Source organism: Candoia aspera, chromosome 3, assembly GCF_035149785.1.
Source record: "Candoia aspera isolate rCanAsp1 chromosome 3, rCanAsp1.hap2, whole genome shotgun sequence".
In the NCBI taxonomy this organism is placed as follows: Eukaryota; Metazoa; Chordata; class Lepidosauria; order Squamata; family Boidae; genus Candoia; species Candoia aspera.
The window spans coordinates 207,777,372-207,796,250 of record NC_086155.1 but is presented as its reverse complement, the minus strand read 5'-3'; the positions used below and the strand labels follow the sequence as shown (position 1 = coordinate 207,796,250).

The following is an 18,879-nucleotide window of genomic DNA, read 5'->3' as shown; positions in this document are numbered from 1 at the left end:
AGGACTTACTTGCTCCACTGCCCCCCCCCCGCCCTTCAGCTTTCTGCTGCAGCGGACCTGCAGAAACCCTAGCCTCGCCTGCTTATAGCTGGTCACCAGACTTCCCCTTTGGCAGACCTGAGCCAGCCCTTGGCTCCACCCCACTACCTTGTCTGCTTATACCAGACCTCGTAAACTCCCCTGGAAAGAGCTTGTGGCTAATACAGCCTAAGGTAAAATGCAAATAGGAGGAGCCCACCCCTCAAAGTTCTGTTTTAACCTCCAGGCTCATCTGCTCCCACATCAACAGCCAAGGAGAAAAACAGCCAGTTTCGAATTAGGAGCTCTCTTCCCTGTACAGATACCTATTTCCAGGGCAATAAAACACAAATGCACAAGTCAAGTCAGAAATGAGGCTCTATTGGAAGACATGTTTCAGATAGACATCACGCATACAAAAAGTTCCTTCTGTTAGGGAGGGAGGAAGGGCTACAGACTGAAAAGATGGAGCTAACACAATTAATTCAGAATGTGGCTTTTGGAAACAGCAGGAGGCACTGATTAAACCAACAAAGCTTACAAGCAAGCAAATTCTGAGTCTGGCCCACAACAAAATAAAACGCAGTAGTTGTAGCATAAATACAATCTAATTATTGCTGTACTTGCCAGTGTGCCCCCAGTGAGCTTCAACATTTATATCAAGTATTATTTTCTCCCTAAAAAGGCAGCATTGTCTGAAAAGTGCAGAAATTGAAGTGCTGATCTGAGGTTGAAGTGCAAGAATCTTAGTAACAACATATCACAATACATCGTTAGAGGAGAAAAGAGCATCCAATTAAAGGGCTAGAATTAATCCACGCTGCCACGTAGATAAGGCACTTTTCTCCCTGCAAGCTTTATTTCACAGTATTTACCAGGGCAGAAAATAAGAAAACCATTTAGGGTTGGGGGTGGGAGAGAAACGGGGATCAGTCAGAGGAATGATTGTATAAAATCCATGTGGCCTAGAAAGACAGCCTTGGTGTGTCTTATTCAAAGGATTGTTGTAGCTGATACTTAAGGAAGAACCTTGATAACTCTGGCACTTAGAAATGGAAGATAAGGTTACATGGATTGATAACAGAGATCAGCCTACAGGGGAAAAAAAATTACAAGACTTAGGAAAGGTCATCTATACATCTTTCCAGAATTTTCACAGGAAAATACAGAGGTGTGTGTGTTTGCATCGGAAAATAATGACTGGCTAGGACGTGCAGGGCTCACCAGATACTTTTCTGAGCGCTGTGCTGGGGTTCCTTGTGAGAGCCCAGTTTAACGACATCAGGGGCACAGAAGCTCAGCCCCACGGTTGCTGCCCCTCCGGCATGCTGACTGCTTCGCTTGGGGGCTGATATTTGTCACACAGTGCTGTCTCAGCAAAAATGAAAAGGCTGAAGCAAAAATGTGGGGCTCCCCCAAGATTTGGGGCAATAGATTCTTGGACTGCTGTATGTCCATCCTGAGATACAGATCCAACATGAAACTTCAGCCTGAAGCCCCAACTGGCATCTAGTTTTACAGCCCCTAATCTTAAAATGCCAGTTTCAGGGCTGGGCACTGCAATAGATGCCCAGGGACCAATAAAAAAGAAAATGTGCAAAAGAGTAACCGATATCGGTCACTTAGGATTCCTAGTCAAACGCACGCCACGGTTTGTGAGAATTCCTTCTTGGCGACACAAAATCCCCACCACCCTGCTCAGGAAGAGGAATTCTCATGGGATTCCGAATCTGGGGAAATTGGGCTGGATGCTTCCTTCTTCAGCGTTACACTCCAGAAAGTCTTTTCCCAAACCTGGCCTTCAGCTTCCATGTTCCGTAGCTGTGGCCCAAGGGAGGGCCAGGCATATCAGCCTGAAGATTAGAGCAAAAGCTCAGTTGAGAGGGAATGAGAACTGAGGGTGTGTTGATGAAATTCTTCCACCAGCAACATTCCCACACTGCTGATAAATGCAGGTTTGCAGAAGACTGAACCGCAGATGCTTCTGGCTAACAAGGCTGCCTCCCCTCAGCTCCTGGGAGGTAATGTTGTAAACAAAGCAGCGGAAGAGAACAGCTGTAGAAAAATACTTGAGATTCTGCGTTCTGGTGACCCAAAGCCACATGCCTCTAGCGCAGAAGTCATTTATAAAGCGCCATCTTCTTGCTCTGGTACATGTACATATAGGCGTCGCAGAAGAGGCGCTTGGCAACTCCCTCCATGTCCCGAGGCTGCTCCATAGCCAAGGAGGCCACTGGCATCTCCAGGTATTTGGCGACCTCTGGGCACAGCGACACAGTGGGGATGTTGTAGCCATTCTCATCACCTAAGTCAAGGAAACAGAGATGGATTGCAGAAACGTTTGGCTAGTAGGCTACATTCTGGCTCATCCACCTTGCCTGGTGCAGAGTCTAGAGCGCTGTTTCTCAGCCTTGGCAACTAAGATAGGGGGACTTCAACTCCCAGTACTGGCTGGAGAATTCCGGGAGTGGAAGTCCACCGATCTTAAAGTTGCCAAGGCTGAGAAATGCTGGTCTAGAGGGAGACCCTTTCCAGAAATCACCCCCAAAGCTCTCAGGCACCCCAATGTTTGGAGCTGAACGTGTGCCCACACAACCCTTAAAGAAGCAGAAACTCTGGGCCAGAAAGGCAAGCCCACCGTGTCGGTCTGCCATGCTGTCGAAAAACATCCAGTTCTCTTTCTCTGGCCCGTATTTCACAAAGGACACATAGTGGCTGGTCTCGATGCAGAGAACGGCAAACAGCTCCAGTTTCTCCCGGGGCACCCGCATGCCATCGCGACGGCTGTCCCGACCAAATTCCTTGGGGACACGCAGCTTTGTCGTCCGATGGGCTTTTCGCCAATAATGGGAGTGAGCCTGAAGATGAACAAGGGGGAACTTGTGGGCCTGTGAGGCTTCCGAGGCAGTGGACCCTGCTATTGGGAACATGTGATCCCCCCCCCGCCTTTCCCTTGGACAAAACACTCTGCTTGCGAGGTGAAGAATGAAATCAGTCAGACAGCTAAAAAAGGAAGCGTCATAAAGGGTGACTGTGACACCCATCGTAGGTATTGGATGAAGTCTTCATACCAATGTTCCTTGAGAAAACTCCTCTTAGGGATCTTCTTCTAAATTGGTAAGTTAGAGGAAAAGAGTATCAGCATATGTTAAAAGAAAGCCACATGTGGCCCTTGGACACAGGAAACGATCATTCCACAAATAAGCAGAGTTCTATGGATTATATTCAAGCTGAAAAAAACTTTTGACTTTAATTCTGAATAAACTGAAGCTGAAACGCAGTTGACTATCTCAGCACCCCAACACGTATCTTCAAATCAACCCTGAAGCATTTGCAGGAAAAAAAGATAAAGACCACTGAATGGCCGTCACGGTTCCTACACTTGAATATTATTGAAAACTTGCAAACATGCAAAGAGACCTAAGGGTATTTCTAAGCTAATAAGAGTTCTGAAAGGAAGAGTGGGAAAAAATACCCAAAGCCAGAATATAATGTATCTTAGCTGGCTGCAGAAAATGTTTAGAAGCGGTTATTTCTTGCCAAGGAGGTGATAAAAAGTGCTGACCAAAAATTGACCTAACTGAATCTGCCATATTTACTGTTTTTTTTAAAAAAACCTGTAAACTACTGCAAATAATAGTAAGCATGGATTCAAATACGCAAAAAGATGCTGTGTTTAACTTTGCACCATGTGTAGAGGTTGCATCAGCCTCCGTTCCCTTCAAGATTGCAGAATTTGACCAGGAGTGTCCAAACTTTTGCATACAACTGTATACGTAACCCACAGGGCCTCTGATTAAATAGACAAAGAATAAAATATTGTCCCCCTCGCTATGATATCAGAAGATCCAGTAAGAGAAGAGATACCCTAAATTGTGCCACTTTTGACCAAATCAACTCCACCAGGCAGTGGAGGAACATGTTGACAAGGATTTGTTGGGAAGATGGGTTATCCTCAGGGGATTTAGTACAAACAAAGGCTAATGAACATCTGATGCTGTTCATCAGAACGGCCAGGCCCAGACCCTCCCCAGCGTTCCCTGAAGCAAAACCACAGACCTGACTGCAGCAAGAGTCGCAGTATTGCTTCAGCCCCGTGTCAGCAAACATCCTGTCTTTGAAGCACGCCGAGCATTCCTGAGTGGCAATGTCGCCGCACACAAAACACTCCCTGGGACCTGAAGTGCGAGGGCAAGAATCAGCTCCTGCATCTTTCTCCCTTCACCTGCAACCCGCGAGAGACCAGACACCGAGAACCAGGAGGCCTTCTGGGGGGCTTCCTGATGTCACAGCCAGATCCAAAGCATCTTGCTGGGCAAACACCCAAATCACTCCTCACCGAGGCCACAAGCAGGACTCTGGGTGGCTCAGTGAGAAAGGAGGACCACAGAAGTTCTCCCCTCAGACAAGAGGCCTGGCAGGTCTCCAGCTCCTCATCCTGACAACTGTTCTGTGAGGATTTCTGCACAGGGGCTCCTGTTACCCTAGACTTGTTACCAAGTTTTGCCTATCCATCACTGATGGAGACCAGACCTGTTACGCATAAAGGTTTTCACATGCCTGCCGTTTGGGCCTTCTCTTTGTAACCATACGCATAGTGCAAGGGGTTTAGGGCAGTGTTTCTCAGCCTTGTCAAGTTTAAGATGTGTGGACTTCAACTCCCAGAATTCCCTAGCCAACATATGCTGGCTGGGGAATTCTGGGAGCTGAAGTCCCCACATCTTAAAGTTGACATGGCTGAGAAACATTGGTTTAGGGCATCTCAGTGGTGAGGATCCTTGTGGGGGCTGGCCTTGCTCAGAGTGGCTTCCTCAGCTCGTGATGGAAGGGGGGCACTTGGCTTCCCTTCAGAGAACTCTCGTGGGGTTCTCTGAGCCATGCATCCCTTTCCTGGTCTTGGGAGAGGGGGCTCTTGATCACGCCACTGAACGGTACCACAGCCTGCACTATCAAGAGCCTCCTCCCCTCCCCATTCCCAGATCACAAAACAGCTACCTGGGATGGAGAAGAAGTAACAGCTGCAGAGGACCGAGATGCCACAGAGAATGCGGCGGCCAAGGGTGGATCCTCGCAACAGGCCTGATCCAGACCACCACTCTGGGAAGAAGCAGGAGGAAGTGCTTGTGGGAAGAAGGGGGTGCCCTAATTCCCGGGCTCGGGGTCTCAACATGCTTTGTGATCTGCAGTTCTATCCCAGAATGGAGCCTCTATAAACCAAGGGGAGCATCGTGCAGGTATTAACCACCTGCAATGGTGTGCACAGACTCTTGCTGCTTTGGGGGCAGAGGTGCAACACCAAGATGCGCATAGGAGAGGGGTAGGGCACATGTGGTGTCATCAGGCTCCTGCCTGCATCACCCTGCTCCCCCTGGTCCACCCCCACAGAGGTCAAAGGCCACCTACTAATGCCCCCTTCATCCTCATCTTGGTACGACAAAACATAAATTCCATTAGCCCGCACAATTATTCTGTGCACAAAAGCAGGATACCTGGGCTATGCTCAAACAACCCGCTATTCCATGCTTTGCTTAACCATGGATGTTGAATAAATTAAATAAATGTTGACTAAATTAAACACTGTCTGAGCTTCGCTTATAATATTAAGTGAATATTATTAGGAATCTTGAGTGTTTAATATTATTAGCAGTCTTGAGTGCTCAAATTAAGAGGAAAAGGGGGTCCAAAGAACAGGAACACCATGAATTGATAGGCTGGAATGAGACCCTGTCTGGGTCCACTTCTGGAGCTGGACTGAACCTCCAGGGCCAACTGTGGGACAATCATCAGCTTCACTTCCAGAAAACCATAAGGAAGATTTTTACTGAGTGTTTATGCCTCCCTCGTCCAATAACTTACTATCCAGCAGCAGATCAGTGATGTCCAGCTCCAAGGAAGGGATGATTTTGCTGAACATTTTGTACTCCTTCCCAAAACGAGGCATCTGGAGAATAAAGCAGGATGGGATCTAGAAGGAGAAATGCAAATGAATGCCTGGTCTGGAGGCAAGCAGCAGTTACGGAGGGTGGTGGCCATCGATACAAGCTCAGCTTCTGTGACGTTCACCCCCAGCATGTGGCCCTGCTCTTTCCAAGAGGCCATTTGGGCAGATCCAGCTCTTCTCATCTCTGCCTACAGAGCTGTGCTGCTGAAATTCCTACAGAACCCTCACAAGGGAGAAGGGCCTCTTGGCCAACTCTGGACCAAGTCACTCCATGACCCGCTCTCTCCAAGCGCTCAACCTGCTTCTTTAGGGCTCCATCCCCTTGGAGACAACACACTTAGTCTTTGTTCCTGGCATCCTGTGCTCCAGAGAGGTCCAGCAGAATGACACTGGAAGAGCCTTGTCTGACTGAACAGATCAGGTAAGAGAGCCTTACACCTATTTGCTCCACGTAAATAGTATTTCCAAAGTGAATACAACTACCTAGCAATATTCAACGGGGCCTCCTCCTGGACCAAAATCCTTTGGCAGCATTGTTTTTTCTCACTGGCAGTGACTAGCATCAAAGTTTCCACAGAGCAGGTTCTTCTGTTACCCTGAATGGAATCTGGGACCTTGGCCAGACCAAGCCTACGCCCCACTGTTGAGGCCGCTCCCCAATGCATCAGACTTCTCTTGACTGCTGGTGACTTTCTGGATATATTCAAGTGGTTTTCTTAACAAGATGGAAATGGATGGCCCACGATGCCTGATTTTTTTTTTATTTTTTTTTACTCCCCAGTCTAGTCTACAACCCTGGGATTTCCCTGTGGTCTCCAGTCCAAATACTAATGAGGTCTGACTCTGCTTAGCTTTTCAAGATCAGCCAAGGATGTGCAGGTGGCACTTTTTGCCAGAAAGACCAAAGCAGTACTGGGTTGCCAAGGCTGCCGTGTGGCGTCAAGACACACAGGGAAAAGGGGTGCGGCTTGTGTCACAATACTGCTTGCACCACTCTGATCCTCTGCCCCCCGCCGATGCCCCTGGCCACCTACTAATGCCACCCTCACCCTAACCCTAAAACATACATCCTGCTGATCTGCAAACTTTATTCTGTGCCAAAAATCAGGACATATGGGCTCGTCTTCCAACAACCTACTAATCCGTCCTTTGCTTAATCATGGATACGGAATATACTCCGACTTGCTGGGTTCAGAAAGCTACAGAAAAGCAACAATTTGTACATTTTGTATGTACCCTGCCAGGTTCTGCCCAGTACGATCCACCCTCCAGTGAAAACCCAGGTGGTGTTCTAGAATCAGGGACCCTCCAGGTGTTGCTGAGTGCAACTCCCAGATGCCCTTGCATGCGGGGAGGAGAAAGCCAGCCACAAGCTCTCCACCCCGTGGCAGAGACCGTACCACTTAAGTGGGACGCAGAAGCACCTACGGAGGAGGACCGAATAACTCACCTCCACCAGTTTGAGGTCTGATGTGAGGAAGGAATGCTCAACTAGCTGCTGTACGTTGGGCACTACCAAATTCTCCTGCTTGTCCATGAATATCTGGTAACAGTAACACTCCTGCTCTTTCAGTCTTCCAGACCTGAGAACAGAAGGCCTGTGGTGAGCCGTCTCCTCTGGCCCACCCACCAAAAGGGAACCAAAGGAACTCCTGCCGTTTCAGCCGCGCGGAGGGAAGCTGCAGCGTGGGCGCTTCCCCTTCCCATCCACGACACCACAGGGATGCAGCTAGGAGGAAGACATCTCCCTTCTGAGCCAGGGTGGGGTTTATCCACACCACCTCTTCCAAAATGGCATGCAGGGACCTGGACTTCCAGGCTTCACCTTAAATGACCTCTGCTCCCTGAGGCTTCAAGTTACCACCATCAGGTCACACTTGAACATCGAAATATTAATTCACAAGCAACTCAAAGGAATCGATTGGCATCGCGTTCTCTGAACCTCCTCCTGATGATGTTCCGTTTTGAGGAAAAGCAGCTCCCTGTGGTTCCCAGGGGCCTCCTTTAAGCCCCTCTGCAGCACCGCCTAGGCCGGGGTGGGGCCCCCTTCCCCCTCCTTATGCTCCCTTGCTGGGGAGGGATCTCTTGGCAGGCGCCTCCCAGCATCCAAGCCAGCACCTACCACTGACTGCGTCTCAAAGGAGAGGGAGCCCCTTCCGACACTCTCACTTCTTCTCTTCGCCACAACCCAGGTGCGGACGGAACGGAGGTGGGAAAAACTTACTGCAGTTTCAAAAGCGGCTCCAGTCCGAGAACGCGGTGCATGATGAGGTTCAGAAACTCCTCGGGGTCTGAAAAGGCAGAGGGCGCTCCGGGTCAGAGGCAGCACCAGACGACACCCTTGCCCCCTCCCTCTGCAGAGAACAAAAGCTGCTGCAGCCGCAGCTGAAACCTTCCTCTGAAGAAGCCCTTGCCCCACAGAATCTTGCTGATGCTCTGCTGGCGAGGAAGGATCGCCAAGTGGTGATTTAGTCACAAAAGAAAGGATCGCGGAAAGGCACGAGGATTTTAACTTCACACTCTGCGGTACTGCGTGGAACTAGCTAAGGGGGTTCTTAAAATTCGTTGCCTGTTCACCAAACATGCGGTCCTCGCTTTGGCTTTGGCTCAGCATCTTGCCCAATCCAGCCAGTTCTAGTTTATTCCATAAAACACAGATAATCAAACCACTGCTTAACATGGGAATCCAGCTGACAACATCTCTTTACCCCCCACCCCATCATCCCCACAACAATCACACTCAAGTATCTCGGGGAATCCAAGTCCGTCTTCATTCCCTCAGTTTTGAAATCCGAATCCCTGGGCAGCTCAGCAATCTGCGCCATGACACAAAACATGAGAGAGGGAGGGAGGGAGGGAGAGGGAAAGCACCTTTCTCCGAAGTGGCGAAACTGGAGGACTGCCCTTTTTCAGTCAGCTGGCACCGAAGATCCATTACACTCTTGGCAGCGACAAAGCCATTCCTGTTTGTGACACAGGAAAAAGGCAAGAGTGAAGAAGCGATCGACAGCTAAGTTCTTGGGGGCATCATCTGCACGCCGGGTCTCCAAAATCCCAGCTCTCTGCATTCCATGCCTTAACTACAACTTCTGGCTTAACTTATTCTGCTTCTAAGAGGTGGAAGGGAAGAAACACACAGCTACACGATGGCTTCAGTTTAGGCCACTGAACTCCACGCCAAGCCTGGTCCAACTATTTTCTCAGGCGCCCTCCAGGTCTGCCCTCCCAGGTGCAGCAGGTAGGAATTGAGCTTCTGGTGGCTATTTTAAAATGGATGCTCCTTGCGGAATTTGACGCGCGACACCGAAGGTCATTTCTACAGGAACAGCAGTGGCAGCACAACATACACACAGGTGTCCAGCAGAGGGTTTCTGAAGCAGCTGATCCAAAGACCCCAAGAGCACTTACCGCCTCAGGGGGTTGACGATCTTGTCCCGGAGGATCTCCTGAATGTGCCCGTCGGCAGAGCGAGGCGGCTTGTAGAGCATGGAGTCCAGCACCGAGGTGCAGGAGAAGAGGCTGTGACGAGAGAGGATGCGCCAGTCACTCCACTGGGCTGGCAGCCACACATCAGAGTGGAGGACAGTGACATTCAGGGGGAAAAGGGACACCGCCCTCCACTGCAGCCTGAAGGAAGCGCGGTAGGGCTGCCAACCTGAAAAGGGCAGCGTCCACGTAGCAGGAGTTACAGTGGCCTTGGATCCCTCTCATCCGCCCTTCGAGGACATTCACAGCCACGTCGTCTCTCAGGGGAGGGGAGTTGCTCAGAACAGCTGGACCATCCGTGTCACCTGAAACAGAGCAGCATTCTCTGTTCAAATAATAATAATAATAACAACAACAACAATACGATGTGACTTTCTCTCTTGAGATGCATGCCTTAATGGTCTGGAGCAGTGTTTCTCAACCGTGGCCACTTTAAGATGGGTGGACTGCAACTCCCAGAATTCCCCAGCCAGCTAAAGTGGCCAAGGTTGAGAAACACCGGTCTGGAGTTACAGGAAGGCAGATTCCAGTTGCATGTTCAGAAAACTTTCCTACGCAGCGCGACATTTACTAAGGGAGGCGGCACGCTCACCTTTACCAGATGTCTTCAAGCGGATCCATCTGTTAGGGAAGCCTTATTTTGGATTCTGCAATGAGCAGAGGGTTGGGCTTCAGGGCCTCAAGGGCCCCTTCCAACTCTAGGATTCCGACATCCTCCAGAATCAGCTCCAGACCTCTGTGCAATCTCACCTCGTTGTCTCTGTTTGACGGCTGAGACGATTTACTTCCAGTGAGTTATGGCATAACCGAAATCATATTAAAAGTTGTATTTCAGTTCGAGACTGTGAAGCTCTGCCAAGTTTGGAGGCAGGCAGCTTTCCTACTGGCAGGAGGCCTTCCTCCCACCCGCCACCTCCCAGGCTCATATGAGCCCCTCGTTCCTCCTGGCTGAGGTTCAGCCGCCCTCATCCAGAGAGATGGTGGGCTCCCTCTCCCTGGAGACATTTGGGCAGAGGCTAAAGAGCCATCCGTTAGGGACACTTTAACTTGTACTCCTGCACTGACCAAGGGTTCAAATTGATGGCCACCAAGGATTCTGTGGACTCGACGTACAGCCGCTGCAGAGAAGAGACTTACGGAATGCGGAGGACTCCAGGAAGAGGTGCTTGTTTCCCTGGAAACGTAAGTCTGGTTGGCACAACTCCAGCTGCACAAAAAGGGCCCGTCTGGGAGGGCAGGTGAAGTAGCGCACGCCCTGCCACTCCCCATCAGAAAGACCCTTCTCTTCGTCCTGTCAGGGAGGATAACGTTTCTCAGCCAAGAAAATCCAACGGAATACTAGAACACCTCTTGGGCAAGATTGATCATGACTGGTGAGAAGGAAGAGGGTGGCCAGGTCAAGATCTGAATCAAGGGACAAGGAGCACTTTACTGCAAGCTTCTTCATTACCACCCCCTGGGCCAGAGGAAACCACGGAGCAACACCCCCAAGGAGACACCATCCGCTGTGACCTTTGAGCAGCAGCCCTCAAAAGCCTGCTGGCTCCAGAAAGATCAGTAGAGAAGCCCCTGAGATCAGTGGTCCTTTTCATCTCCACGGGCTCTGGCACTGGTAGGCCCAGCTGCTGGGGATGAGGACGAGTTTCTATTCTGCAGGCATCCACAGGCATAGCTTTCTGCTCGGGTTCCTGATCTTGCTAAAGCCTGGAGCTAAAGTGCACATCAAAGAGCGCGCGAGTCCAGGAACAGCACAAAGGTCTCTTACCAACTCAACGCCAGCCATCTTCTGCTGGGCTTTAGGCAGGCAGCCAATCCAACGGATAGTCCCTGTCACGGCATTTCCCTTGTCTACGTTGATCTGGACCACAGAGTTCACATCAAGGGAGCAGGTCTTGTTCTCCAGAGTCTCTGTGCTCTCACTTCTCTTACGCTTGAGATATTCCTGGAGCCCAGAATCCGTGTCTGCGTCAAATACAGAAAAGGAATGCCTGTGTTTTATCTAACACTTTAATTCCTGTTTGAGGACGCTTTGCCCTCCTCGTTGCTAAAAGCCCAGATAGGAACAGGTGTGTCTGGGAGAGCTTCAGCTGTCATCCTGCTCTGGTGTATTTGACTATTTGCAATAATCGCTCTGGCAACATAAGATCCAGCTGAGTCTCACTTTCAGATTAACTCTCCTCTACATTTTGTCAGGCACCTCCTTTTCTGCTAGTAAAGAGATACTATCAAGTTTTCACCCAATAGCAAAACTGAGCCAGGACAGACCTGGTTAGTTCTTGGGTGGGAAACTGTAAGGAAATCCCAGGACTGGGAAGTAAAAAAGAACATCTCAAAGGTGGCGACAACAAACCATTTTGGGACTGTTAACAAGAAAACCACATGGCTGTGACCACGAACTCAGCAGGAGTAGTTCTAATAAACTGAGCAAGTCTTTTCAAGAACGTTTACCTCTGCATTTTATCTGTTATGGTTAGAAAGCACCAGGCTTTTGCTTCAGCAGCACATCTACCAAATCAGTGCAGAGACGACAGAAAATTGTGTTTTCACTCAAACAACGAGGCCTCTTCTCACTTTCTCTTTCCCACTCCTAAATAAGGCTCTCAAAAGGGTGTTTTTGCATCATCAACGTCACTGGGCTTCAAAGGGAAACAGAACTAACTAAGCAAGTTGCAGCCGCTTTGTCCCAATCAAACAAATTCATGGAAACGGTCATGGGCACGTGTGTGGACTGGGCACATGCCCTTTTAAGAAGCTGCTATTCAAATCCCCACCACTGTCCTGCAGGAGAACTGAAATGATTGCTCGTCCCAGCCACCCCCCAGAAACAGGCCAGTAAAATGCCAAGGCTGTCCAGACAGCCCGTTTACCTAAGGAGAGCAGCTCCTCCTTCACCACTGAATCCAGAGGGATATCTCGGAACACATCTCTTGAGCCTTCTTCCTCCTAAAAAAGGAGAGAAGGAAAGCTTAACTGGATTTTAAGACCTAAGTGTGACTGTGGAGTAACCCTTCTCCTGTCTTCTGACATAACACGGCTGTGGGTATTCTACAAAAGCGCCACTCATTTTGAGGAATTTACCCTAGAAAAGACATGGCCAATGGGTCGCCTTCCTTACGCCACTGGATTCCATGCCTTAACAGCCCAGTGCGGTCAATGGCAAGGTATAGTGTGAGTTTCAGCCCAATCTTTGCCCATTTCTACTCTAGAGGATTGTTTTTACGGTGTCATCTTTCAGGAAGACATTTTTCTTTGTCGTATATTAACCAAAAACAAAATCATCCTGTATTTATGAGAAATGAAACTCTCTTTACTCCAAAGGTAGTCTGGATAACATTTGCCACTATGTTTTATTCTTGGATTATCTAAGACAACTCTCTTATTTAAAAATAACATTAGTTGGAGGAAATAGTTTTCCTTTCAGAAAAATACAAGTACGTATTCAGAGACCACCCTTGCTTGTCTGCAAAGGAAGCCTAGTACGTTACAAAGGATTCAGGGGGGCTTACAAGGTGCCACACTCAGTTCAAGAGGGATGCTGACAACAGCTGCTGGGAACCTACATCTTATGAAAAGACTAACAGCGTTTTGGAGAATCCTGCAGAACCTCAGTTGGCAACACAACATTTGTGGACACCCCCCCAATGGCACTTACAGTATAGAACCCCCAAATTAGCCTAAACCCCACAAAATCAGCAATTCCCAAGAGACACCAATGTTTTTTGCCAATATTCTCAGGGGTCAGATTGTGAGAACCTCATGAAATTTGGCAATCTTGGGCAATTTCATATCAATCTATCATCTCTCTCTGTGGGTGTATGTGTGTGTGTGTGTGTATCCTTATAAAAGATGAAAAGATGTCCCAACAAAACAAAGCACTGCCTTTTCTGCTTTACAAATTCAGGCCGTTGTGACGAGGAAGAGGCATTTTCTACCATGCTCATAGGTAACAAATGCCTTCTTCCTATCACTAACAAGTGACTAATCTGTTTTACTTTTCCTGCTCTTAAATAGGCATGTTTCTTTATTACAATTTCTCAGGAAGGTGTTTCCATTATAACAAAAATGTCTCCTAATATTTTATGTCCCCATGCCCCTGCAGAGACATCAGGCGCCCATGAGCTAATTAGTTTCCAATTTCCCTGTACCTTCCTCAAAGCAAGTATTACAAACATTTAGAAAGCCCATTTCCTTCCTCCACAAACAAGCAAGCTGATCTAAGGGAGCAGAAATCTACTGAAAGACTCAGTCACATTTGCTCTCTCTGAATAAGGCGGCCATTACTGTTGGCAACTGTTCCCAGCACTACCTGTGCATAGGAACTTTGATCCTACCAAGCGAGTCACAAAATGCATGGACGGAAAGACTTATTTGGGCCCCAGCCTCTTATAATGCACCCTCCACAGCAGATGCCAGCCCAATGGGTGAGGACTACAACTCCCTCTCAGCAACACAGCCAATACAGAAAAGGCTGTTCTAAATCACTGCAACTGGTAAGGCAGATGAAGCAGTTTTCCAGGGCTTCAGCCACAGGCCTTGCTCGGCCTGAGTGCTCTGCACTATTCTGTAAAGCATGTGGCAGGTGCAGCAAAAGATTAGCTCAGCCCAGCTACCCACTCAGCGCGCCATTCTGTCCACTTCCTCAGTTAAAGCTGGCATCGAACCACCTATGCCACTGCGCCCTCCTTTAATGGCAGTATCATCATTCTGACCTTTCGGGAATCAATTTCTCTTCTAGCCCTTCTTACCGGACACACTTTAACCATCCAGTCATTTCCTTTCTTATACACTTCCATTGCTATTCCTCGTGTGAAGGCATCATCCAGGTAAAAGCCAACGGTATCCCCCATCTTCACCGGCAATATTCTCTCAATCTTCGGTGTGGCCTTCTCCTCCACCTTGTCATTCTCTGATGCCGACAGAAACTGCAGTTTGTTAAATGGCACGAAAAGGCCGCACTTTGGTTTACACTTGAAGTACTCTGTGCCGCTGTAGGTGCCAGCACAATGGCCTTTGCCTTCACCGTCACCCTGGAGAAGTAGCAGACAGAGGTGGTTAGTTATATCCTCAGCCAGGGATAAAACAGGACAGTCTCAGCTTTAGCCCCTTTCCGTTCGAAACAGTGGCAGCTGTGAATATGAACACAGAAACCCTTCAGAGGAGCCAGCAGAATCCTGATACTGTGGGCAGTCTATATCACTATGATATTTTTTTACCAGAATTAGATTTGTACAACAAATATTCAACAGAACAAAGCTCAAAATATAAGGTACCACTAATTTTAAATTTCCATGCTCTAAATCAGAACATTTTTCTATTCATGCTTAAGTTAAAAACTCATCATATAGCCCTATCAACTCAAGGTGATGAAGAGACATGTCTGCTAAGCTTACTGCTTTGTCATGTTCGGGCACAGAAAAAAAATGTCCTTTTTAACCCATCTTACCTGCAATTCCACTCCAAAATAAATTGGATAGACCCCTGATGGTAAAGGGCTCTGGTGGAGTTTTCCAATATAGCAGATGGTAGCAGGGAAAATCTGATCATCCAGATCTACCAAGACCTGTTGGCCTTGTTCAGCCCCCATGGCTGCATCTAGAACTTGCCTGTCCAGAAAACAGTTCAAGCGTTCCTGAACGCTACTAATGGCTAAAAGGAACTCAGCCATCCTCTCGTTTACTGGCTGCAGACTTTCAACATCCATGGTAACCACAGTACCATCCTCCTCCATGACAAACCTCCACATGCGAGTGGATATTCTGCTAATGTGCTCCAGGTATATCCGTTCTTTCAAATAACACATGCTCCCTGCATGAAAAAGCTTGCTGCCATAACGATAGTTTTCAGTCAAGATGTAATAAATATTCTTATCCAATTGTGAAGGCTGGTAAGAACACTGTGTGAACAGTGTTGAATCCATCTTAGGACTTCTTCAGCCCTAAAATAAACAAATAGACCATGAACTTCTTACCAAAATTATTCTTTCTCATATAAAAATAGCATAATCAAAATACACACTTAAATATGAACTGCTAGAGAAGATAAACAGCATATTTTCCAGCATATGTATCCCTGATCTCCACAGATCATTTATTTACTTAGATCGAGAATGATGAAAATCATTTGAAAGCAATCCTAAGCACCTTCACAGAATGATGGTTCCAATGCAATCTCATAGGACATGTTTTGATGGCTTTGTCAGGATGCTCCAAAAAGTTGACAAGTCAACTACGTTTACTATACGTTTATACTAGAAACAATAATGGAAGGAGTATCTTGACATGCTGTACAGGAGAGATGTCAACATCCAAGATGCCCTAGAAAATATTCCCTACTTACAAGAACATCTAGTATCACAAGATGGAGTTACATCAGCATTCCGTTCATCACTAAGTCAGAAGGCGAATGTCTAAAGAAATATAGCAAGCAACAGAAGAAGAATCTGTAAAGATTCTAACCAAATTATGCCAGCAAATCAGCAGAACACACAAGAGCCAACAGATTGCAAGAGATTCGTCTACATACAATACCAAAGACAAGAGACTTAAAAGAGCACACAGACTATCATACAATACCCTTAATTTCACATGCTACCAAAATAACAGTCATCCAATGCAGATTAGTGCCTACATGGAAGGAAGATGCCAGGTGCTGGAGGAAGGAGAAACGTTATTGGTGAGGCATGCTGCGTAACCGAGAAAGCTAAAGAATACAGAAGAGAAGTCCGTATGCGCTTCACTGATTATAGAAAGGCCTTTGATTGTGTCAAACGTGTCAAGCTGCAAAATCTACACAGAGGTCAGGAAGCCGGTCCAGACAGAGCATAGTGAAACAGGCTGGCTCCGGGTTGGCAAAGGAGTGCAACAAGGCTGCATCCTCTCCCCTTATTTATTCAACCTATATGTGAAATATATATTAAGGGAAGCTGGCTTGGAAGAAGATGAGCGTGGTTTTAAAACTGGAGGAAGACACATCAGTAGGCTATGCTATGCTGATGACACTGCCCTGATAGCTGAAAATGCAAAGGGTCTGCAAGCTCTAGTGACAAAAGTTAAGGAGCACAGTGAAAAAATGGGACTAAAATTAAAAATAAAGAAAACTAAAATACTGACAGCAGGTAGAACAACCAGCCTTAGAATTGGCAATGAACCTATCAAAGTGGAGGAGAGCTTCTGCCTTTTAGGATCAACCACCAACAGGAAAGGAACAAGCAGTCAAGAAATATGGCACAGACTGGCACTTGACGGAGCAGCCGTGAAGGCGGCCTTGGAAAAGATCTTCAGATGCCGTGATGGGTCTATACCAGTGATGGCGAACCTATGACACCCTGGAATGAATCTTACTCTGGTTCCTGGAGAGGCCACTTGCAAATTGCAAAAGATGCCAGGTGAGCTGGGGTGGTGGAGGGCAGGGCATCAGGGCTCCTGAGAATACCGTGGACAGCTGAGAAAATAAAGCAATGAATGTGCGTAACTTGGGGGTCCTCCTGGACTCACAACTCCTGCTCGAAGAGCTGGTGGCAGTCGTTGCCAGGAGGGCCTTTGCTCAACTTCATGGCCCAGTTATGCCCCTTCCTGGACGGAGAGGCCCTTCGAACAGTCACTCATGCCCTGGTTAACGCACTCTACATGGGGCTACCCTTGAAGAGTATCCGGAAGCTACAGTTGGTCCAGAATGCAGCCGCATGGGTAATTTTAAGTGCCCCTAGGGTGACACATGTAACACCTTTACTGCACGAGCTGCTTTGGGTGCCAGTCTGCTTTTGGGTCCAATTCAAGGTGTTGGTCATGACCTTTAAAGCCCTACATGGCATGGGCCAGGCTACCTAAGGGACCGTCTCGTCCCCATTACATCGACCCGTCCCACCCGGGCATGCAGAGAGGGCATGCTACGGATCCCATCTGTTAAAGAGTTTCATCTGGCGGGATCGCAGAAGCATCCCTTCTCTGCAATAGCGCCTGCCCTTTGGAACGTTCTCCCCATGGAGTTGAGGCAGGTCCCCTTGCTCCTGGACTTCTGAAAAAAATTAAAAACCTGGTTCTGTCAACATGCCTGGGGTGGGAAAGAGAATAGTTCTTCTTGGGGATGGTTAGCTCCATAGAATTGCCCTGTGTGCTTGCTGACAGAGAGAATATTTTAGCCATCTGGATCTTATTATATTTTTTTATTATTTATTAAATGTATATCACCACCCATCTCCCCCAATGGGATGTTAAATATTTTAACGTATTTATATGTTTATATTGATATTATTGTATATTATTGATATTACACTATGGTTAACTGTTTTTATTGTGAACCGTCCAGAGTCCCTCCTTGTGGGGGAGATGGGCAGTGATAAATTTGATAAATAAACAAATAAATAAATCATCGAACAAATCAGCCCAGAGTTCTCACTCGAGGCACAAATGACCGGAATCAAATTGTCCTACTTCAGACACATTACGCGAAGACCCAGCTCTCTGGAGAAGGCCCTGAGGCTGGGAAAGGCGGAAGGAAAGGGACGAGGCGGACGACCAGCAGCGAGGTGGGTGGACTCAGTTACGGCAGCGATGGGTGCCCCGTTGGGAGACCCGAAAGACCGGGTTAGGCAGAGATCGTCACGGAGAAAACCTCCCTCTGGTCGCTCGGAGCCAAGAGCCACCAGCTGGCACGGATCGCGAGGACGAGAGCGACGTCTACCCCGGTTTTGCTCCGGCTCGGCTCCCCGGGGGTGCGACCCGAGGCACCCGGAGGAGGCGGGGGGCGAGTCCCTCAGACGCCGCTCCGGGCCGGGCGACGCCGCCAAGGGGCCCTCGGGGCCTCGGCCTTCCTCCAACGGCGGGAAGGAGCCCCGCGGGTCAGCGGCAGCTCCGGGGCCGCCCAGCCCGACCGCGGCTCTCGGGCCCATGGCCGCCCCTCGGGAGGGGCGCTTTCCGAGGGGACGGAGCGGGAGGCCGGGCCAGCTCACCTCCGCCTTCGTCGCCCGCGCGCCCCCTTCCGAAGGCGGAAGAGGACCCGCCGCCGCCGCCGCCGCCGCCGCCGCGCTTCCTCCTCCGGAAAGTTCTGAGGAAACTGAGCTCGGCGCAGCCAGCGTGGCGACAGGCTGACGTCACCCCCGGATGGCCAATCGGCAACCGAAACGACAAAAGAGGGCGCCGGCCTGCTGGCTCGCCCAATCAACGACGAGAGGGAGGGGTGGGGGCGAAGGGAGGGCGGAGAGTCCTCCTTTCCCTCCCCCTCACCTTGATGGATATCAAGACTGGCCAATTGAAAACGCCAACTGGGGAGGGCGGGGCAGGAGAGCCGCCCCCTGGCTCAGCTGGGGACTTTACGCGAGCCGGGTGCGTCCGGACGCGGCGGACTGCAGAGCCTGTTGTCCGCAGCGGCGGTGGCGGAGGGTGGTGGGCACTGTAGTTCGCGGGTTCTGGAGGGCGAATGTGGCATCGGGGTCCCCT

At 48.9% G+C, this 18,879-nt stretch overlaps 1 protein-coding gene across 2 annotated transcripts; it reads right to left on the bottom strand.

The window, feature by feature from the left end:
* Positions 1-459: 459 nt before the first annotated feature.
* On the bottom strand, positions 460-18,468 carry LOC134494518 (ubiquitin carboxyl-terminal hydrolase CYLD-like). 2 transcript variants are annotated; one of them, XM_063299740.1, is made up of 15 exons: positions 18,393-18,468; positions 14,889-15,380; positions 14,191-14,472; positions 12,313-12,388; positions 11,211-11,407; positions 10,583-10,736; positions 9,615-9,750; positions 9,368-9,478; positions 8,831-8,922; positions 8,184-8,250; positions 7,410-7,542; positions 5,875-5,983; positions 4,078-4,196; positions 2,657-2,876; positions 460-2,323 (listed from the first exon to the last, which is right to left on the bottom strand). In XM_063299740.1, the coding sequence occupies exons 2-15, from the start codon at positions 15,360-15,362 to the stop codon at positions 2,139-2,141; spliced, it is 2,355 nt and encodes a 784-aa protein (XP_063155810.1). In that variant the 5' UTR covers positions 15,363-15,380; positions 18,393-18,468; the 3' UTR covers positions 460-2,138. The 2 variants fall into 2 exon arrangements, 1 of the variants encoding a protein (XP_063155810.1); XR_010067682.1 differs by lacking the exon at positions 460-2,323 and adding an exon at positions 3,090-3,230 and having other exon boundaries at positions 2,785-2,876.
* Between the last annotated feature and the right edge of the window lie 411 nt (positions 18,469-18,879).

Coding starts and splice junctions, on each gene's coding strand:
- LOC134494518 (XM_063299740.1), bottom strand. CDS start 15,362: ATGGATTCAACACTGTTCACACAGTGTTCTTACCAGCCTTCACAATTG. Junction 7,543..8,183: donor GAGCCGCTTTTGAAACTGCA/GTAAGTTTTTCC, acceptor TTCTGTTCTCAG/GTCTGGAAGACTGAAAGAGC. Junction 4,197..5,874: donor CACTGATCTGCTGCTGGATA/GTAAGTTATTGG, acceptor CTCGCACTTCAG/GTCCCAGGGAGTGTTTTGTG.